We start from the raw sequence: 13,882 nt of genomic DNA, 5'->3' as shown, positions 1-13,882 counted from the left end.
CATTTGAACAGTCAATAGCAAATACTTAAACTAATAACAAAACAGTAGCTGATTCAGAAGCGCCAGATTGTCATAGCAAAGTCAGAATTACCTCCTCTCCTAGGTTCACGAAACGGTCGTCCATAAAATGCATTGCTGTTCTGTTGTAAGTAATCTTAAAGATTCCTAAATGCATCTACTTTCAGAAGGCCAAATAAAGTGCTTTTGCTTTCGCCTAGAAACACACAGCATCTCCCTGACATGGCTGCTTCAACACTAACTGCGGTTACTGAAACCATGCCTTCTTTCTTTGCGTGCACATTTGGGCGCATTATGCAAATATTTCCACATAGTGAGGTAGATATGTGGGGGCGAGTTAGAACGAGCCGTTGTAGAGGGGTGTGGCAGAGTCTTAACTTTGATAAAGAATATCTCTTTGGTTTTGAGACTTTAGTCTTTGCAACTTCAGGGATCTTATCTGTGCACAATCAGCTTGTAACACTCCAAAGAGAAAGGAAAACTTGAAATCGCATCATATGACCCCTTTAAACAATTTTTAAGAAAAGGGACGAGTAAAAAGTATCAATTATTATATTAATTTAGACAATTATTATCAATTAATTATTATATTAAAAATATAAATATATCTTAGTATCTTAATTTTTAAAATTTTTATAATGCATTAGCTTTTTGTTGATCCACTGGTTCACATTTAAAAATATGTAGCAAAAATAGCAGATGGGCTTATTGAGAAATCAAATCCGTTCTCTGCCAGCAGGTTTCACTTTCGTAACTGCGGAAATACAATGGTTTCCTGGTAACCGCAGTACACAAAGCTGACGTGCAGCACTCAAGTTTATTCAGTGAAATCATAAAGTTTAATCGTCATATTAATCCATATAGCAATTCTTATCTTTCCGTCCCCAAAGACCTCTTACAATTGAGACTTTTTGTACCATTTAAGAGTTTTCATGGACTTAAATGTAAACAATTTAACTGAAGACGTTTCAAGGACCCCCGGAAACCCTAATAAGAACATAGTCCAGTGCAAACATTTCTGTAATGCATTTGGCAAAAAGCTTTTGTTGACTATGAATTTTAACTTTGAAATTTGAGGCTAGTGCAACTCGCGTCCCCGTTGTTTGTGAGCAGTGGTGTGATGGCGATTTAAATAAAATACAGATTTCCAAACAATCCAAACATATGGGTATCCCCTTGAACTTGGTAAAACGAGAATCTGTTTACCATCTTGACTTGAAAATACTGTTTTCATGGTCAGTTTTTCATTTATTATTTGCTAATGTTAGTGAATCAGTGCATCCCAAATCGCGTACTTATGCACTATTCTATGATATGTTGTAGTATAAATGGTGTGAGTAGTGCGTTCACACTGAAAATTCCAAAAAGAAAAAGTGCACTTTAAACACCCGGATGATGCACTTAAATAACCGAAAAAACGAAGTGTGGAATGTTGCACACTTCATGCACTCAACTGTCGCATCTTTATTTACGTAACAAAGGGGGAGGGGCTATCAGACTCCGATTATAAATGACAAAATAACCTTATATAATTCATACACTACATGATTGAGTACATAATGCATAAGTACATAGTGTATGAGTGTATAGTGCGTCATTTGGGACGCAGCTATTGTTTATATTAGAGTGCATGTCCTACTACGCTGAAATTAATAGGGGAGCAGCTGGAAACTAGCAACCTTTCCTGTTTGGAGATAGTATTAACATCATAATAAACTGAAAGCAATCTTTACGTGACCACTCAACTGTCGCATCTTTATTTACGTAACAAAGGGGGAGGGGCTATCAGACTCCGATTATAAATGACAAAATAACCTTATATAATTCATACACTACATGATTGAGTACATAATGCATAAGTACATGGTGTATGAGTGTATAGTGCGTCATTTGGGACGCAGCTATTGTTTATATTAGAGTGCATGTCCTACTGCGCTGAAATTAATAGGGGAGCGGCTGGAAACTAGCAACCTTTCCTGGTTGGAGATAGTATTAACATCATAATAAACTGAAAGCAATCTTTACGTGACTTGCTTTTCAAATGTTTTAAAATTGATCATCCGAGTCTAATATGATCCAGCCGCCATTTGCCCATCCCTGAATTATATATACTGTGTGTGTGTGTGTACTGTGTATATGTGTGTTTGGATCAGTTTGTTTATTTTTGATTCTCTGATTGGTGGAGCTTCTCTGCAGAATCATGGGTAATGTAGTTTTTCACCAGGGAATTCACATTTCAACATGATTATTAAAAATAAACTTGAAATAATGTGGGCTGATGGCTTCAGCAAAAGCATATACTATTGATTAACAACCTTGTAGCTCACAGTACGTCTGTGTTTAATGGTTTAAAAGTTACTGTTAAAAATCAGTTCCGCAGTGGAGAAAATGAATGGGATTTTTACTTCTGGAACCTGATTGTTGCACTCCATTAAAGCAACAGTGCCTGACTGAAATGCATATTAGTTTTGCTTTAATATGCACGTATGCTTCCACAGATCAAAGGATACATATATTGCCTATCTGCCTCTTGCTCATGTGCTGGAAATGACGGCTGAGATCTCATGTGTGACGTACGGCTGCAGGATCGGCTATTCCTCACCACAAACACTGTCTGATCAGGTACTGCACCTCAATTTATTACTGGATCAGATAAATATAGTCACATTTACACAGATTTGTGAGGTTTTTACACAATGGAATGATATTAATCTCCATTGATGAATGGTTTGTTTTTGCTTTGTAGTCAACCAAAATTAAGAGGGGAAGTAAAGGTGACTGCACCGTGCTGAAACCTTCTCTAATGGCTGCCGTACCTGTAAGTCAGACTCCTCGAAACATTTTCATCTTGTTTCATTCACGCCAGTCATGTTAAAATCTCACACCCCTGTTTGTCAGGAAATAATGGACCGGATCAATAAGAACGTCATGAGTAAAGTGCAGGAGATGAACTGCGTGCAGAGAACCCTGTTCAAACTGGCCTACGGCTACAAGCTCAATCAGATCAAGAAGGGTTATGATGCGCCCCTGTGCAATATGTAAGATGAGATTAAAACAGGCCTTCAGTTAATCACATTTGCTCTTGCTAATGAGTCTGGCGTTTTAATCGCCTTTGTTCCCTCATGTGTTCAGTTTGTTTAAGAAAGTCAGAGCTCTGCTGGGTGGAAACGTGCGGATGATGCTGTCCGGAGGAGCCCCTCTGTCTCCCGCCACTCAGCGCTTCATGAACATCTGCTTCTGCTGTCCTGTTGGTCAGGGATACGGTCTTACTGAGACCTGTGGAGCGGGAACTATAACCGAGGGTGAGGAGTCCTGCTACATCTGAGCATCTTTTCCAGCCCATCTTGCACTATTTTACTATTACTTGTAGAGTCATATTTTGAAAACTCATCTGAGCTTTGTCCCAGTGCTTCAAACTGTGAAATAATGATGACATCTTCCTATGTTGTGCAGTTGCTGACTATAGCACAGGACGAGTAGGAGCTCCTCTGATCTGCTGTGAGATCAAACTCAAAGACTGGGCAGAAGGTTGGTTAATAGTACCAGTTTACTACATATTTGGAATCTTAAGAAGTAATGGTATTCTGCTATTATAAACTCACTTTCATGTTATTCCAAACCATAATGCTGTTATTTTGTTTTGTGGAACACAAATTAGACATTTCTGAAGAATTGTTATGCAGCTCTTGCTATAAAACAACAGTACATTTTGACCACCATGCCTGTCAAGTTTTAAAAAGTACAAAAATGAACGCCAAAGACATATGCTATATACCAAGTTTACTAAACTTGTGTGAAAGCTTGCTTTGAGGAGCACGGTCTTTCTTTACCTTTGCCGATACTTACTTCAGCATTCCTGTAGCTTAAACAATAGTGCATGTGCAAACAACACAAAGGTCATAGCTTCAATTCCCAGAGAATACGTGAACTGATGTCTTAATGCAATATAAGATTTTGATAAAAGCATCTGACAAATGCATAAATGTAAATGTAATCTGAAGGCATATAGATAAAAAAAATAAAAAGTTGACATCTTTGACACCAAAAGCATCATGTTTGGTGAATGTGAGCTTCAGGGAAGCAGTGTTGGTATGAACTAAAACTATTTTTTTTTTTAAATCGTGTTCATTAAAATAAAGCTAAGTGAAAATTAAAACATTTTAGATGAAAAACTTACATTTAAAAAGCTTGAATAAAAAAATTAGAAATGTTGCCTTGGCAACTTACTGAAATAAAATGTTTAAGCTGAAGAAGTAAAATGACTGAAACGGAACAAAAGCTAAATATAATATTAAATAATAATAATTCAAATATAAAAGCTAGTTGAAAATATTAATAAACACTATAATAGTATATAAATTATACTAAAATAACACTGCTGGTAAGATTATCATTGAATAATGGCTTAAATCACAATCAAATTTCTCACACAAAGCTATGAAGCGTTGTTGCATGAAGTGCTGCACAGCAATTCTTTTATTACATCTGCTTTTGTCTTCTATGGAAGAAAAAGTATCCGCATACAGATTTGAAACGACGTGAGGTTGAGTAAGAAGTTTCGTTTTCGGAGGAACTATTCCTTTAACTTTCAAACCGTTACAGCTGCCGTGATTCTGCTTATACTTCAGGTGGCTATACGAAGCATGACAAGCCCCATCCACGCGGTGAGATCCTCATCGGAGGTCCTAATGTGACCATGGGCTACTACAGGAGTGAAGGCTGTATCAATGAGGACTTCTTTGTGGATGAGAACGGCCAGCAGTGGTTCTGCACTGGTGATATTGGAGAGATGCACCCTGACGGCTGTCTTCAGATTGTCGGTATGTTTACAAGTCTTGTTACTTGTTTTAGTTAAAATCATACATTTATGATAACTGTCTGTCTGTATTATTCACATCTGTTTTATTATATGTATGTAATGCCTAGATCGCAAGAAGGACCTTGTGAAACTTCAAGCTGGGGAGTACGTCTCTTTAGGCAAAGTTGAGTCAGCTCTGAAGAACTGCTCTCTCATTGACAACATCTGCGCTTATGCAAACAGGTTCGTGTGCTCGGCTTTGTCTGACACATATGGGATGTTACTGACCCTAACAAAGGGTTCTCTCTTTAGAACAGCAGACGTACTGTATACAGACCTCTTTTCTCTCTCTCTGTGCCCACCAGTGACCAGAACTACGTTATCAGCTTCATTGTTCCTAATCAGAAGAAGCTGACAGCTCTTGCCAGTCAGAAGGGCATTGAAGGCACGTGGGAAGAGATTTGCAACCAGCCGATTATGGAAAGGGAAGTTCTGAGAGAAATTAAAGAAGTTGCAACTTCAAGTGAGTATAACTTACAGTATTTATAGCAGCAAGGTGTGTTGGTGAAAAAGTGCGGACACAAAATATGGACACTGTATCAAGAAATTCACTGATCTAATTAAGACAAGAGCCCTGAAGGCCTGCTTAACAAAACAGTTGAATTTTTTTGGCAAGAAAAACATGCACAAATATTTTTTTTCATTCAGAGGCCATTCTATTTTTATATTATTAAAAAAATTAATTCAGAGACCATGATACAAAAAAAAAAAAAGTGCAATTTTTTTTTTTGTTTAGTTCATCAAACCTTGTGCACACTTGACATTGACTTCAGCATACACTACTATATAAAAGTTTGGGTTCAGAAATATATATATATTTTTTTTTTTAAAGAAATTAATACTTTTATTCAGTAAGGACCATTAAAATGATTAAAAGTAACAGTAAAGACATTTATAATGTTAAAATAGTATTATTTTATTATCATTGAGATTATAGTATTACTATAGTTTTTATTAATATTTGGTATTATGTATTTATAATAATTTGTTTTATTTAGTGCAGTCAAACGATTAATCGCGATTAATCGCATCCAAAATTAAGTTTTTGTTTACATAATATATGTGTGTTTATGTATATATAAATACACACACATGCATGTATATATTTAAGAAAAATGTTATGTTTGTATATTAAATATATTTATATATATATAATATAAATTATATGAATATAAAATGTATACATATAAATGCATGTAAATATTTTCAAAATATACTGTATGTGTGTGTATTTATATAAACATAAATACACACACATATATTATGTAAACAAAAAACTTTTATTTTGGATGCGATAATCGCGATTAATCGTTTGACAGCACTAGTTTTATTTAAGCAATTCCATTTTTTTTTTTTTTTTTCATTTTTAATTTTATTCATGCATCAGTTATTTTAGTACACCAATTTAAACTAAAATTAGAAATGTTGCCTTGGCAAATAGCTGAAATAAAATATATATTTTTGTATATTAAAAATATTAAGCAGCACAACCGTTTTCAACCTTGTTAAAAACAAATGCTTCCCGAGCAGCAAATCAGCATATTATACTGATTTCTGAAGGATCATGAGACACTAGACTGGAGTAATGATGCTGAAAATTCAGCTGTGCATCATAGAAATGTTACATTTTATATTCTATTTAAATAGAAAACTTTTTACATTGTAATATTTCACAGTATTACAGTTTTACTGTATTTTTGATCAAATGCATGCAGCCTTGGTGAACATAAGAGACTTTGTGGACTCAAAGCATGTCTTCTAATCGCCTTCCCATCATTCTAGTTAAACTCCAGCGCTTTGAAATACCAGTTATGATCCATCTGAGTCCGGAGCCTTGGACCCCTGAAACGGGCCTGGTGACGGACGCATTCAAACTGAAGAGGAAGGAACTGAAGAACCACTATCTCAACGACATCGAAAGAATGTATGGCCACAAGTAGGACCTCTATCACAGCCAAAGACATCTTCATCAGCTCCTCACCGTGCAACATTACTGTTTATCAATAAATGTTCAATACGTTTTGCCACAAATACTTCACCACTGCCCATTGCTTAGTGATGTGCACAAATGTTCAAAGACGAACAATGTTGATAAGCCGTTGGTCTGTGTATTTTTATTCCTGAGCTTTGTGGGCTTTTCATTCAGAGCTCTGTAGTCTCTCTGCTGTGAAATAGTTTACAAGTCGTAGCTGATTAACTTGAGAACTGTTGGGTAAAGGACAATATGTATCTTATCCACCATTAAGTATCCACTAATTTCTAATGTTAGTATACAAAAGCGTTACACTGCCATCACATTGTGCTTTCATGTGTGAATGCTTCTTTGTAAAATTGTTCACTTGTTTGGTTTAATAGAATTTGAAAACACAAAAACCGCTAGCTGAGGCGAAGTCATTGCACCGCAGAACTCCGCCTCCTTGTAGAAATGAGTAATATACAGTGATGTTTCTGTGCCTTCTGATTGGTTACTATTTATACGTCGATTCCCTATTGGCTGAAAATTAGAATTCAATTCCCGTGCTTCATTCATGTTAGTGTCTTTATAACGGTTACAAACCATGTTCTTTAATTTACTTGAGATTTTTAATTTTTTTTGGTTGTGTAAATTTGTCACTGAATTACGATGTTTTGAGTACTAATTGACACGTATAGTAGTAAATACGTGTTCATGGATTGACTAGAGACAGGTTGAGATGACAAGCAAGTGGTTGATTGCTCATTTGTCCTGTTCGTTTGACTGAACTTAAATGAAGGGAACATTTTTAGGAAGTTTTTCCCTCTTAAGCAAGAGGTAAAGTTTATAGTTCATCTGTATCATCTTTTCATGTCTGATTTTTCTCAAACCACTCATTTTACTGTAGTGTCTGATGGTCACAAGCTCTCTTGTCTGTCACAAATTCCACTTCTGCAGGCTTTTAGTATATTTGGTAATATGTCAATGTCCTCAATATTTAATATATATAAAGCTGAAAAGTAAAAAAGACACTTTTTGGAAATTCAAACCCAGAATATTAAGGTTGAGAAACCCTTGTTCGTGTAGTATTCTGTATTTTAATTTATTTGGTCAAAACTGTACCTTTTTATTTTAACCCGTGTTTAATTGTTTTCGTTTTTAAAGTGTGATCTGTACAGGCACTGTAATTTGTTCGCTTTCGAGTTATTCTAGAAAGTGTATTTTATTTATAATTATTTAGTCATTTGCACTATGCGTTTTGTCAGGGATTTTTAGCCATTGTTAAACAAACCGCCATTAAGCCATCAAATTCAGCAGTTATTTCCCCCACAACCCTCAGGTTTCCACAAGCAAGACTATACAGCAGTCAAGTGTTTGCATTGAGAAATTGTGAATTTGCTTGTAGAATGTTCTATGATGCTTATTTATTTTTGTGGTTCACCGTATGTAATATTTGCTGAGAACAAGTAAAATCGTTTTCTACTCAAATTGTGTGGTAGTCCACATTAGAAACATTTCAATTGTGAATGTTTTTTTTTTTTTATTTACAGAACATACTTAAATTGCAATGAGTTTACAAAAAGAAAAACAAAATCTATACAAAAGGTTTGTAGCTACAATTCAATTAGCCCAGTCTTGAAAGCGAAAACAGTCGCTTGCAATCTTCCATACGGGCTGGTCGCTGTTGGGAGAGGCTTGGGCAGTTAATAAGAAATTCTGGTTGAAGTATCTCTGTTTGTTTCCGTCAAATTTCACTGAGCCAGCTGTGACCACCAACAAAGTCGTTTGGCCTTGAGTTGCTTGTTCTGTTAAAAAGATGCATTTGATTAAACAATAGGAAAATATATTATTATCAGTGTTGGGGAAAGTTACTTTTTAAAGTAATGCATTACAATATTGCGTTACTCCATAAAAAAAGTAACTAATTACGTTACCTTTTATGGAAAGTAATGTGTTACGTTATTTTTTAAATCTGGACAGGGCTTGTTTGTTTGTTTTTAAAATAAAAAATATATATTTTTGGCAAATATAAAAGCCTCTTCACACCAAAAGTGAAATGAATAAGCCTCAGGCTGAAGGGAAAGTACATTTACGTCCATACAGTAGAACGCAGAAGAAGAAATTCAACACACTTCAGCAATAAAAAAAGACACTCAAATGTTTGTCTAGAGTAATTTGTACTTATTAGTACAGTTGAACTGGATCATCGAAGGTCAGAAGCAAAGACATTGGTTAATAGAATGGGATTAAATACATAAAGCATATTTGTGTTGTTTAACATTTAATTATTGCAGGTTTGCGTCATTCTGAGTTGCATTATTTTTATTCATTTTGAGGAATACTGAATCGGTGTTTTGTGAGTGAGATGAATTAATGCATATTCATATTTATTTTAGAACTACAGTAACATCTTCTGATTTCTCTCAACATGGGGACAGCAGAGCTTGCGTTACTTATTTGAAAAAGTAACTCAGATATTCTTGCAAATTAAAAAGTAATGCGTTACTTTACTAGTTACTTGAAAAAAGTAATCTGATTACATAACTCACGTTACTTGTAATGCATTACCCCCAACACTGGTTATTATTATTATTATTATGAATTAAAACATGATGAGCATACCATGCACAGGCTGGCAGTCAAGAGTTTGCACTTGAAACTCACTGGAAGGAAGACTCTCAAAGAACTCGCCGAGAGCATCATGGCCTGTGAAAGCATTTCCATTCCACACTAGTGTTGCTTTGTCCAGATACAGCCTCGTCAAATTCTGAAAGCATTATTATTATTATGATGATGATGAAGTCTTTGAATGCACAGATCAGCAAACACTAGAAGTGCTATTAGAAGTGAAAACTCCAAACATGAGGAGCGTACCCTTCTTCTCTTATCCATGCAGTCATAATAGATATTGACGAATTCATCCGAGTATCTGCATGACTGATCAACTAGAGTCCTGAAGTCCTGATCACAATTGATGAGCACAGTTATGAAACATATCTGCATAAGCATTTAGATGAATGTTGACCTCAGTGAACACTCACCACCGTTGAAGCCATGCTACTGAACGTGCACTTCACCGATGTTCAGCCGTTTTGAGAAATTGATATCCAAACTACTAATAATAAAACATAAAAAAAGATCAGAGCGATTTAAAATGTAGGCACACGCCAGATGGGGGGAAAAAAAGCTGCGCAGCGTAGAATTATGTAAGAAAATCACCTGTAATTGTAGTTTATGCCCACTTGGAAAAGGATGGTATTCGTGCAAAAATATCAGAAGTATGATCGCTCACTCTTTAAAAAAAAAACAAATCCAACCTGGAGAAAAAATGTGCTCAAATGTGTGTGTCCACGGTTATTGTTCCGCCGGAAAACTACACCCTCATTCTAAGTTCCCAGCTGCAGGAGGAATAAAATACACAATATGACAAAAGGCAAAGTAACGTGCATAAATAAGTCAAATAAATACTTAAAGTGCACAAACAAAATGGCCAGTGTGCTTACTTTCGTTTTCTCCTTGTTGTTATTGGTTTGGATTTTCTAGTTTGCATTCATGCATATGTAAATTAGTAAAATCGTAACACGATTAATTAATACATTTAAAAAAAATGTATTTCGATCATTTTTGAAGCCAAAGTGCATTTTACCACAACAGTAAGGTGAAAACGTTTTACAATGTTTTCATAGCTTTCTCACAATCACTCTTTGTATTTGATACCAAAATGTAATACAAAGCCACAATAAATGTATTGTAGTTTCATAAAAAAAAACATATTCTTTTATATATAAATCTACATATAAAGAATTTATAGAATCTAAAGTTTCTAAATATAAAGAATGTGGTGCTACATTGGCTTTTCACTCTTTGTATTTGATACCAAAATGTAATACAAAGCCACAATAAATGTATTGTAGTTTCATAAAAAAAAAACATATTCTTTTATATATAAATCTACATATAAAGAATTTATAGAATCTAAAGTTTCTAAATATAAAGAATGTGGTGCTACATTGGCTTTATTATTATTATTATTATTATTATTTGTACGGCTATTATATAACTTACAAACTAGCCAAATGAATGACTCGATCAGCTTTATTACAACTTTAGGTACGTTTGTTAATTATTGTATATTTCGTTTAATCAGGCACCATTCTGCGGCACCTAAGTAAGTTGGTTTATCCAATGAAATTGCAGCTTATTTTTGGGAGAAAAAAGAAATATGATCATCAGCTCAGAGTGGTTTTAGGAAGAATTAAGAGATCTACAATGGACGCTCTGATATTATTTGAAAATGATGTTAAAAAAGCTCTAATAATGAAAGAATTTCTTGTTGCTGTTTTCTTTGACATTGAAAAGGCATATGACACTTTATGGAGGGACTGTTAATTAAGTTAAATCAAATCCGAATAGGGGGGAGAATGTATAATTGGATATTAGATTTTTTGTTTGAGCGTACATTACAGGTAAGAATAGGTGAAGAAATGTCAGCATCGTATGATATCCTGAATGGGATTCCACAAGGACATGTAATCGGTCCAATTTTATTTAATGTAATGATTAATGATATATTTGAAAGCGTTAAACCAAGCATTGGGAAGGCATTATATCCAGATGATGGTGCAGTATGGAAAAATGGTAGGAATTTAGGAAATGTAGTTAAAGGAATACAAGAATCAGTTAATGAAGTTGAAAGGTGGTCAGTAGATTGGGGATTGAAGTTTTCAGTAACAAAGACTCAATGGTTTTTACAAAGAAAAAGAAAATGGAACAAATGACTCTGAAATTATATGAACAATTGTTAGAAAGAGTGACAAGAGTTCAAATATCTTGGATTAATATTTGATGAAAATTTTACTTGGAAGAGACATATTAAGAAAATTGAAAACAAATTCAAAGGAGTAATAAATTGCATGGCTTCAATAGCAAAGTATGAATGGGGGAGCAAGGAAAAGTGCACTGTTACATGTATATCAAGCCTTAATACGGTCTAGTATAGACTATGGGTGTGCAGTGTATGGTGCTGCAGCAAAATCAGAATTAAAGGAACTGGACAACATACAGTCCAGAGCACTTAGAATCTGCTGTGGAGCAATAAGGTCAACCCCCCTAGATGCCATCAGGGTCGAAATGGGGGAGATGCCATTAGATTTGAGAAGAGAAAAGCTTGCGATGATGTATTGGGTTAATTTACAGGGTACACACTAAAAACTGCTGGGTTAAATACAACCCAGTGCTGGGTAAAATAGGGACAAACCCAGCAATTGGGTTGTTTTGACCCAGCGGTTGGGTTACTACCCAGAAGGTTGGGTTAAACATTTAACCCAACTGCTGGGTCAAAACAACCCAATTGCTGGGTTTGTCCCTATGTTACCCAGCACTGGGTTGTATTTAACCCAGCATTAGTAATAAGAATCATTGTACACACACAATTTTAAATGATTGTTGGCAATATAAAAAGAATGGAGGGAATAGTTTTGGTTGGAAGTATGAACAGTGGGTCAAGGATTGTGGTCTGGAGAATGAAGAAATCTGTCCCAACATGACATTAAATGGGGTATCGGTATGGAATATTCCTGAAACCATTGTTGAAATTAGATTGTTGGAGGCCCGGGAAAAAGCAGAAGAAAGATATACTAATAGTTATGAAATAATGTTTTTATGAGAGAACATTTTTATTATTTTATACAGATGGGTCTAAAGACCCAATCAAACAAAAAGTGGGCATAGGAGTGTACGTTCCAAGATTTAAGACAAAAAGAAGTTAAGGTTAAGTGACAAATTGTCTATATATTCTACAGAATTAACTGCTAAAATAGTTGGACTGCAGTGGGTAGAACAGATTAAGCCAAATAGGACTCCGACCGTAATTTGCTCAGATTCTCCATCAGCTCTTAAAAGAAAACTGACAGAGAAGACCTGCTAGTAGAAATGTATACATTACTGTACAGACTGAAAATAGAGGGTATAATCGTATACGTTTGTTGGGTACCGGCACATATCGGGAATAGAAGGAAATGAAACAGCGGATAAGTTAGCAAAAGAAGCTTTAAAGAAAAACTTGGTGGATGTTAAGGTACCTCTGGGAAGAAATGAGATAAAATCAGTGATTAATAGGGAAATAATAAGAATATAGCAACAAAGATGGGAAAATAGCAGCACAGGTAGGTGCATGGTATTATAATATTGTGAAATCAGTAGGGAAAAAAGAACAGTTTTACGGAAGACACAGAAAGGAAGAAGTAATGATTTCTAGATTAAGGATGGGTCACACAGGACTAAACTCAACACTTGCATTAACGGGGAAGCATGAAAATGGTATGTGTGATGAATGTGATGTTTTTGAAACAGTAGAGCATGTGCTCTTTAAATGGCGTAAATATGAAGATCAGCGTAACCTAGACCACCCTTACGAAAAAGAAGTTAATTCAAGTGTGCTATTAGTATACTTATTTTAAACTAAAAATAGGAAAGTATACTTTTAGTCTACTTTTTATGTACTTCTCAGAAATGGGCTTTATGTACGTCTCAGAAATACACTTAAAATAACATTTAAGTATACTTGACTTATACTTAGAAAAAGTCTAAATATATTTTAGCTATAATTGTGCTCCTAGAATCTGTGTTTTCATTGTTATACTGTAGAGGGTGCTAGTACACATCTTCTGTACAGAATTTCCAAAAAACACAAGTGAAGAAGAAACCGAAACAACAGATGCTTCCACATGTAATCTAACATGATCATCAGACATAAAACAGCATCAAAACTGTGTAACGTTATGGAATAAAATGTCGACCAATGAAGAGGAAATAATGACTGTCAAGCTTTGGGGTGTTGACTGACTTTATCTACATTTTGATTATCATTCTGAATCTAATTCATAAACCTTTTTCAGCTTTTTGTTCAAAAGGTTGTTTATTTCTTTATTTTTTATTTATGAAACTTATCCACATTTAAGTGTTTAAAAAAAGAATGCATGAAGCTAGAATAAAAAATGTTAGTTTACAAGCAGATACCCTGTACCCTTTTGATGTTTTGTATGTTCAGATAT

General features: G+C 34.8%; 2 protein-coding genes across 4 annotated transcripts in view; one reads left to right on the top strand and one right to left on the bottom strand.

Moving 5' to 3' along the window:
- Positions 1–13,098, top strand: part of LOC107561285 (long-chain-fatty-acid--CoA ligase 4-like) — a 16,552-nt gene extending 3,454 nt beyond the window's left edge. Inside the window, exons 4-13 of one of the 2 annotated variants that reach the window (XR_001605833.1) lie at positions 2,517–2,640; positions 2,765–2,836; positions 2,917–3,056; positions 3,151–3,320; positions 3,472–3,546; positions 4,647–4,838; positions 4,945–5,059; positions 5,182–5,339; positions 6,659–7,892; positions 13,087–13,098. Coding sequence is in view for 1 of the 2 variants with exons in the window: in XM_016245699.1 (XP_016101185.1) it covers positions 2,517–2,640; positions 2,765–2,836; positions 2,917–3,056; positions 3,151–3,320; positions 3,472–3,546; positions 4,647–4,838; positions 4,945–5,059; positions 5,182–5,339; positions 6,659–6,816 (1,204 nt within the window). In the remaining variant the exon portion in view is untranslated. Of the gene's footprint in view, positions 1–2,516; positions 2,641–2,764; positions 2,837–2,916; positions 3,057–3,150; positions 3,321–3,471; positions 3,547–4,646; positions 4,839–4,944; positions 5,060–5,181; positions 5,340–6,658; positions 8,319–13,086 lie in introns of those variants that run through there. The other variant, XM_016245699.1, reaches the window with a different exon arrangement.
- On the bottom strand, positions 7,778–10,237 carry LOC107561287 (NTF2-related export protein 2-like). Of its 2 annotated transcripts, none has more exons than XM_016245702.1 (5): positions 10,050–10,237; positions 9,872–9,942; positions 9,705–9,791; positions 9,453–9,597; positions 7,778–8,635 (listed from the first exon to the last, which is right to left on the bottom strand). In XM_016245702.1, exons 2-5 carry the CDS (start codon positions 9,884–9,886, stop codon positions 8,451–8,453), a joined length of 432 nt encoding a protein of 143 aa, XP_016101188.1. In that variant the 5' UTR covers positions 9,887–9,942; positions 10,050–10,237; the 3' UTR covers positions 7,778–8,450. The 2 variants fall into 2 exon arrangements, with proteins under 2 accessions (XP_016101188.1, XP_016101187.1); XM_016245701.1 differs by having other exon boundaries at positions 9,872–9,945; positions 10,050–10,236.
- Positions 13,099–13,882: the final 784 nt, after the last annotated feature.

Source organism: Sinocyclocheilus grahami, unplaced genomic scaffold, assembly GCF_001515645.1.
Source record: "Sinocyclocheilus grahami isolate Dianchi unplaced genomic scaffold, SAMN03320097.WGS_v1.1 scaffold764.1, whole genome shotgun sequence".
Classification (NCBI taxonomy): Eukaryota; Metazoa; Chordata; class Actinopteri; order Cypriniformes; family Cyprinidae; genus Sinocyclocheilus; species Sinocyclocheilus grahami.
Note: the sequence above shows the minus strand (reverse complement) of the source record. Positions and strands in the feature narration are given on the sequence as shown.